Here is an 8,346-nt window from a genome sequence, read left to right as displayed (position 1 = left end):
TCAGTGGGAGATGTCCCACTAGTTCCAGGTAATGACCAACCTAGAAGATCTACCCGGGTTTTCAAGCCTCCAGTTCGTTTCGGCTATGACTAGGATAGTTACCTGGTGGAAACTACGACTAGTGAGGAGGATCCCGTGACTTATACGAAAGCTATATTGGACATAGATTCCTTGAAGTGGGTAGATGCCATGAGAGCTAAGATGGACTCGATGAAGACCAATGGAGTCTAGATTCTAGTAGATCCGCCCCCTGGGGTAAAAGCAATTGGTTGCAAATGGATCTATAAGAGAAAGAAGGGCCCCGATGGTAAGGTTGAGACCTACACGGCTTGTCTTGTGGCGAAAAGGTACACTAAGAAAGAGGGAATCGATTATGAGGAAACCTTTTCACCGGTGGCCATGATTAAATCCATTAGGATCCTGCTAGCTGTTGCAACATACCATGATTATGAGATTTGGAAAATGGATGTCAAAACTGCGTTCCTGAATAGAGATCTTAGTGAAGATATCTACATGCAGCAACCGCAAGGTTTCATAGCTGCATGTCAGGAACACATGGTATGTAAATTAAATAGATCCATATATGGACTTAAGCAAGCTTCTAGGAGTTGGAACATCCGATTTGACTCTACCGTCAAAAAGTTTGACTTTGAGCAGAACCCGGATGAGTCCTGTGTTTATAGGAAATCTAGTGGTGATAAGATTACGCTTCTAGTTCTGTATATAGATGACATTCTACTCATTGGGAATAATGTAGGAATGTTGACTACGGTGAAAGTGTGGCTTTCACAGCAATTCTCCATGAAAGATCTTGGAGAAGCCTCCTATATACTGGGTCTTCGACTCTATAGAGATAGATCAAAGAGAATAATAGGATTATCCCAATCTGCTTATATTGACAAGATAGTCAAAAGATACAGCATGGACCAAGAAAGAAAATGTTTCTTTCAAGCGTGGAGTCGCTCTCTCCAAGGGTATGTCTCCCAAGACTCCCGAGGAGATTGAGGGCATGAAAGACGTTCCCTATGCCTTAGCCGTAGGGAGCATCATGTATGCCATGCTGTGCACTCATCCTGACATCGCTCAGGTAGTGAGTGTGGTAAGCAAATTCCAGGCCAACGCAGGGCAGGAACATTGGAATGCTGTGAAAAACATACTTAAGTACCTTCGAAGGACAAAAGAGTTTTGTCTGGTATTCGATGGTAGCTCACTACATATCCAAGGGTATATTGATGCCGACTTCCAGTTAGATCCAAACGATAGAAAGTCTACATTTGGGTATATTTTCACGATAGGATCGTGTGTTGTTTGCTGGAAAAGCAGCAAACAGGGGTCCACGGCGATTCCACGACTGATGCCGAATACATTGCCACAAGTGAAGCTGCCAAAGAAGCCGTATGGATGAAGACGTTCATTTATGAATTGGGAGTAGTTCCATCCAGCACATCACCCATTCCACTGTTGTATGACAACACTGGAGCTATCGTTTAGGCTAAGGAGCCACGAGCCCACTCGTAATCGAAGCACATCGAGAGGAAGTACCATGTACTGCGGGAGATAGTTGGAAGAGGGGATGTCCTGATTCAAAAGGTAGCATCAACGGAGAATGTAGCAGACCCATTGACTAAGCCACTGACACAGAAAATGCTTGAGAAACACGTGAAAAGTATGGGACTCTGGCTTATACCAGATTGGACCTAAGTGCAAGTGGGAGCTGTTAGACAGTGTATGCCCTTAACTCCAATCAGAATGATGTACCTTATGACATTTAATGTAAATGAATAAAGTACATATTTGATTCATGTTATTATGGTGTGTTTTTGTGTAAGACCCTTAAACTGGACACAAAGATTTGGATTAGAAAACTCCTAATAAGATTAGGAGGGCTGATCTTTATCTGTAGATAAGATAAGGGTTTATCCTTACCTCTTAAAGAGAGTCCAGATTCAAATGAGATTTGGATTAGGTAACTCCTAATGGGATTAGGAAAAGCTCTCTTTAAGGCTATAAATAGAGGAGGAGGGAGAACCCTACTACACCCAATCAGATTACAGATTCAAGAGAGAAGACAACTCCAGTTGGACTGACGCCATCTTCTGCTCTTGCCTCCTCCTATTGTTGCCGCCATTGCCAGTTCAATCTCCATCTGAAGTCATGCTCACACACCCTCCATCGAATTCTTGCCGAAGAGTTCGGTTCTTGCTGAAGAACCACCTGTTGATTCTGCTCCACCCTACGCTGTGTCATCTTCAATGGGAGCAGTCTTTGGCGTTTTCCTTGGGCGTGAATACCTTTGTTGGGAGTTACTGTTACTCCGTATGAGGTACAATCCTCTCCTACCTTTTGGTTTCAGATCTAGTCCGGTTTAGGTTCAAGAATGATCATTGAAAATGTAGTTTTCTAAAACAGGGAATGTGATTTCCATATGGGAGAGAGAAATTTTTGAAATTTCGCCCAACCTACCTACAGGGTTTGGCTATCCATATGATGGATCTCTCATCCCTTCAATAAATCTAACTAATAGTATTTATTAGTGAAAATAACTTAAATATAAGATTTAATACCTTAAGTATAAGACTTAGTGAGAGGGGATTAAATGATGTGAAAAGTAATAATTGGAGTTACATTTTTAATTTTTAACCCTCATAATTAGAGATCGGCTAAATACACAAATATGAGCATTTTAGTAACCATTAAAGTTGGCACTAAAACTATAATAAAATGACTTTTATACCTTTTCTCAACCAAAGAAATAGAAGGTAATTTTAATTTAAAAAAAAAACTTTTACTCTGCATCTACACTTTTATATATACTATAGATGTAGATAGATTTGGAAATAAGGATGATCATGAGCTGGGCCCAAGATGGGTTTTGACAATGCATTGACACTGTTGAGGGCTGCCCAAGCCCAACTTGGCCTACATCCCTTGCCTGATAATATATGGATGGGACAGGCACAAGGTTCAAAGTATAGACACGTATCGGCCGATATAGTGGGTGTATCGGGGGTTTGACTGGTTCAGGGGTGGAGGAACCCTAAACCAACGCCTCTGAATCGGTTTCAAAATAAAATAAAATAAAATAAAAAGTAAAAAAAAAATAGTATTGATTCACCCAATACACCCCCCCCTACCGATGTATCGGGCATATCAATATTTTGAACCTTGGCCAGGCATTCGAGTTTATGCATTGCTAGGCTGGGCATAGTGTTTGCTTGGCCCAAGCCTAGCCGACATTATGTGCAGGCTTGGTGCGGTCCAGGCCAAGTGGTGGGATAGTGACTCAGTAGTTCAATTATACAGGTCAAATGGTAGATTCATGATATCATAAATTCAATAAAAATATAAAATAAATAAAAATTAGAAAAAAAATTGATATATCTCTAATATTAGTAATGAGAATAGCCGAAAAATAAAAGAAAAAAACAGGAAAAAGAGTAAATTATTTTATCTGGTTATGGAATGTTTATTGTACATGTAAAATTGAAAATTGCTACACAAAATCAAAGCTTGACTCTGTAAACGAAATAGGTGTCCCACATAACGCCCCACTCTTGCTTCAAGCTCTATAGTCTATACTCTTCAAAAAATTACAGACATCCCATATAGAAAAGTCTTGAACTTCTATTTCTAATATTTAAATGCTTCCTCCTCAACTACTTTCCGAAAATACAAGCGTATCAAACCTTTTTTTGTAGTCAACCCATTTACCCACATTTGCTACGAGAGTGTCGTAGCCCTACACTGGAACAAATAAATCAAAGCCTTTGATTCACTGTAGTAGATCAAGGACATGATTTTCTATTTTAGCCTTATGTCGTAGCAAAATTGAACTGATAGTTCCAGTGTGTTCCACTTTATGTAGCATGGTTTCCAATTGCAGCTCTAGAATGGTCGGCCTTAAGCAACTTGCTACTTTCTTTTCTTTCAATTACTGGTATTATGGTACCTTCCTAAAATCCCATGACTTTTATCTTCTTCTCCTACCTTTTGTTTATGTTTGGGCCTGGTGGGCGAGTGGATGAGTGATTAGAAAGCAGATGAAGGATAAAGATAAACCCAGGTGTTTGCCATGATATCGATGCTATCATGCAAGTATCAACAATGGCAATCTTTCTATCTTAGATATACCATAATTCGGAAAAATATTTGGCTGTTTACGTGTTCGACAGCCTGTGCTGTCCACATTATGTCCTATATGAACTTCATCCATCAGTAAACAGTGCTAAGGCTCGGCTGTAGCCAAACTTTTTTCATCTGAACAGCAAAAGGTTCACCAGCCATTCAATTAACCTTGAGTATGTATGTACTTTCTTTGGTTTTGAGGTGGAAATTGAATTCATCTCCATCAATGATTGTTATCTCAGATCGATTACTAGAGTTCTGGGAATACAACATAAAGTTTTAGAACCTGGGTTTTGCTTACTTGCTAGTTTATAGTGAAATACCAAACAAGCATCACTGTATCACTTACTACAATATGCTATGAATTGGAGATGGAGAAGTGACCCTTCTTTGCCCTCCCCTAGACAAACATGCCCCTCACATGTTGAGAGCCTTTCAAATAGCGATTTAGTTCAATTGATCCCTGTATCAAGGTTTAAAATATTGATATGTTCGATACGTCGGTAGAGGCGTATTGGACGAATCGATACTGTTTTTTATTTTTTTTTCTGAAATCGGTTTAGGAAAATCGGTTTAGAACTCCTTCACCTCCTGAACCAGTCAAACCTCTGATACATTCATTATAGGGGCATATTGGAGGGGTCTCAGAATGATACATATCAGCCCGTACTAGAAATATATTAACCTTTTACATATGGGCCATACGTGTCGATACTTTGAACCTTGTGTTGTATGGTAAATAGGAGTATATTAGTCATTTTCTAATTGGAGCCGGCCACAGTGATTAGATTAGTATACATGAACTGATAAAGATGGATATAATAATACAACGAGCAATATAACTGAAAACCCAAAGGCCGAAACCGAAAATCTCTGTTTCTCTCTCACGGACTCACCGTCTTCAATCACGGACAGACATGTTTTTTCTATAATTAATTAACCTGCATTAACTGAAATTGACACTGGCCGGATAAAAAATCAGTATTTCGCTTCGGAGCTCCGATAAGAGAAATGTCAATCTCGATCAGATTGTCCTCTTCGACGTGAAAAATTGGACTGCGCTTACCATCCAGAGGTATTTCGATTAATCCCTCTTTATCATCTTCGCCCCATGTAAAGCACATATTTTGGGGAGAATCCCACCCTGCGATCTCCGGAAATTCTCCGTCCGACGAGCTGTCTGTGTCGGATTCCGAGTGGTAAAGTGACAACAATCTGTTGATACGCACTTGACGGGTCTCTTCCTTTTCATTCGATTCCTCATCTTCTCCTTCGCAGTCTTCGTATATGACTTCTAATGGCGCCTTCAGGTTGGTTTCCAAGAACGAGGTGAAGAAAAACGGATTAGGAACGAAATCAAACTTAATTTTGGGCTCTGTGTTCGTATTGCATGAGACCCATTTGTCATCTTCAGCTGTTGAATCGATTTCTTCAGGTCCTGTGGAAGTAGAACTCTCTTTCTCAACTGTCGGAATACCGTTCCTTTCTTCAGTACTTTGAATTGCTCCTAATCGGAGCAGGGTTGATATCAGAATCCCAGATGAGATCAAGACAGGAGAGAAAACAAGGTCTAGGAAAATCCGCGGGAAATAAAGGAGTATAAGACCGTAAAGTGCTATTAAGATAGAGAACAGAGGATCCGAATCGAGAAAAGAAAGCAAAGACAATGTTTCTTGGAAGAACCCAATGGATTCAAAGAAAACCTTTGTGGCAAAGGAGCTCATTTCAAATCGTTTCTTCTGCATGAAGAAGGGATGACGAGAAAGCTACCAAGTGGGGAGTTTTTTAGACAAATTTCGGGTTGCAAACAGAGAAGGTGAAGGTAAAAAGAGGCAGAGAGATGTATTTTTAAAAGCAGAGAGAGAGAGAGAGAGAGAGAGGGGATTGTTTTGAAGTTTGAAGAATCGCTTGTGGATTTTGGTCGCCAGGAGTGCGTAAGAGCAAGGCAGGGAATCGGCGAATAAGCATGGAGGAAAGCAATCTAGGTGGGTGTATGCACTTTCCCTCTTTCCAATAGGGTTACAGTAAATGCCCATGATCTTACTCCAAACTACGGAAATGCCATCCGGAACAAAACACAAACGATTATAATCTCACAAATCACAATTTTATGCTGGGAGGATGAAGCCTGCCCGACGTGTTGGAAGGGACTGGGCTACATCTTGATTGGGCCCATCTTAGATGTCCCACATTCTAATTGAATGGTCCATTCCATGAAGTGGGCCGACTCCGACCATGGGCTCTGTTTGCGGTCTGTTCCTTTCGAGTCCCTCGAGCTTCAGGGACGAGAGAGACTGAGACAGTCAACCACTACAATGACTCCACTGGTGAGTGGTGAAAGAATGGACACTTGTAAAATAACATGACTGTTGTGGAGTGAATTGGGAAAAATGGCATATTGAGCTTTACCAAAAATTTTGGTTTTTTGACTTTATAGAGGCTCAGTTTGGAAGGAATACAAATACAAATATACAATACAAATACATACAAAATAATATTAAATATAAGGTTTTGCACTATACAAATTTGTATTTGTATTCTTTCCAAATTGAGCCAAAACAACAAATTGCGGGCGAATTCTCTCATCCAACCATTCTTCCCCAAACTTTTTGGTGCATCTCCTATTCTCCTTTCTCACTTTTTTTTTCTGCAATTTAAGGGTAAATATTAAGGGATTGCCAAGCATCAACAATCCCGATTCAAAGCTACTGAAGAAGCTAATTTGTTTCTTTGGGTTCTAGAAACATATTTAATATTCCAACCCTAAATTTCAACTTTCCCACTTTGAAATTCAAGAAATCCAAATTTATGTATTAGCAGACATGATTCGCTTGCTCACTTTCACTCTGGATAGAACTTTCCCTTCCAACTATATGATCGTCTACATGAATCTCATTTTACAATTTCGTTCTATTCCGTTCTGTTCAATACCATATCCTGATCTTTCTTCAACATTCTCTCTCATTTTTTTCATGAATAGAAACTAAGTTTTAGAATTAAGATATTATGGAACCTTGATGGAGGCCCATCCCAAGGCCCACATCACCTTAGGGGCGGCAGCTCATAGGATAAGGGCTAGAGATAATTCAAGAATTCAAGATAATCTAGAATTCAAGATCCATCAAGAATTCAAGATAAGCAAGAATTCAAGAATTCAAGATAATCCAAGACTCCCAAGATTCATGGATTAGATCCAAGAAGATCCAACGGTGAAGATCCAGCCAGAAGAGTTCTATCCTATCAAGACCAAGATCAAGAAGAGTCGATCCAGCTATGAGATTGAGATGTTTAGATCAACTACAGTTTTCTTTCCTAGTTACTTTACAACTTCCAAGATGTACTATAAATATTGATTATTTCCAGTTAATACATACTTCATATTTTCAGAATTTCTTCAAGTTCTCTTCTTTGAATTTTCACCACCTTTTCTCTCTCCTAGAGAAATCGGTGTTATTCTCTAGGAATCAGCGAACGCCCGGTGCTTGCATAGCCAACTCCGATGACCATTACTTCTACGCTGCGTCAAACCTGAATACCATTTTGTAACGTCAAGCAAAACAATAAGATTTGTGTAGTCAATCTCATATATAGTTTAAGGATATATAGTTGGGACAAGGGCTTAGATGATGTGGATGATGATTATATATCGACAAGGTTTTGGGTTGGCAACCTGTTTGATCATCAAACAAATTATCATTAATAAAAGACGAAAGAGCTCAGCAGCCACACAAAACGAAACAAGTCATGAATGGAGGCCCAGCCCATGACTCAAAATAGTCGACATGATGTCCCCCAACCATCAAATGTGCTTGAGGCCTACTTATCCATCGATGGGATGCATACATGTGACCCCACATGAAAGAGACTTATGATACCAAACATCTTCATCTGTGTGGACATGTGGAGTTGCTGTAACCAGAAGAATGACCAATTGGCCATGGTTGTCGCCGGAGCTGCCATTATCGCCCATCCTCATGCATGTGCCCTACATAAAGGTAATGGCCCTTGTAAAACCCTTCATGAAATTTTAATTAGTTAAGAAGATTTTCTACAACCAGATTCGTATCTGGTTGCAATTCCTTGCCTGATTTGGCTTGGTATGGTTGATGGGGTGGAACAGATATTTCTCTCTCTCTAGAACAATAAAAGAGGCATTCCCAAGGAACAGTTCAACAGGTGAGGTTTTTGAAGAAGTTTTTATTCTTTAATACATTCTCTTAC

The 8,346-nt window shown here is 39.8% G+C and overlaps 1 protein-coding gene across 1 annotated transcript; it reads right to left on the bottom strand.

Moving 5' to 3' along the window:
* Nucleotides 1–4,890: 4,890 nt before the first annotated feature.
* LOC104612272 (uncharacterized) lies at nucleotides 4,891–6,342 on the bottom strand. Its single transcript, XM_010279633.3, has one exon. The coding sequence runs from the start codon at nucleotides 5,868–5,870 to the stop codon at nucleotides 5,058–5,060; it is 813 nt and encodes a 270-aa protein (XP_010277935.1). The 5' UTR covers nucleotides 5,871–6,342; the 3' UTR covers nucleotides 4,891–5,057.
* Between the last annotated feature and the right edge of the window lie 2,004 nt (nucleotides 6,343–8,346).

This window comes from Nelumbo nucifera, chromosome 1 (genome assembly GCF_055504915.1).
Source record: "Nelumbo nucifera cultivar China Antique chromosome 1, China Antique-T2T, whole genome shotgun sequence".
Lineage (NCBI taxonomy): Eukaryota > Viridiplantae > Streptophyta > Magnoliopsida > Proteales > Nelumbonaceae > Nelumbo > Nelumbo nucifera.
This window is presented reverse-complemented; position numbering and strand designations above follow the sequence as displayed.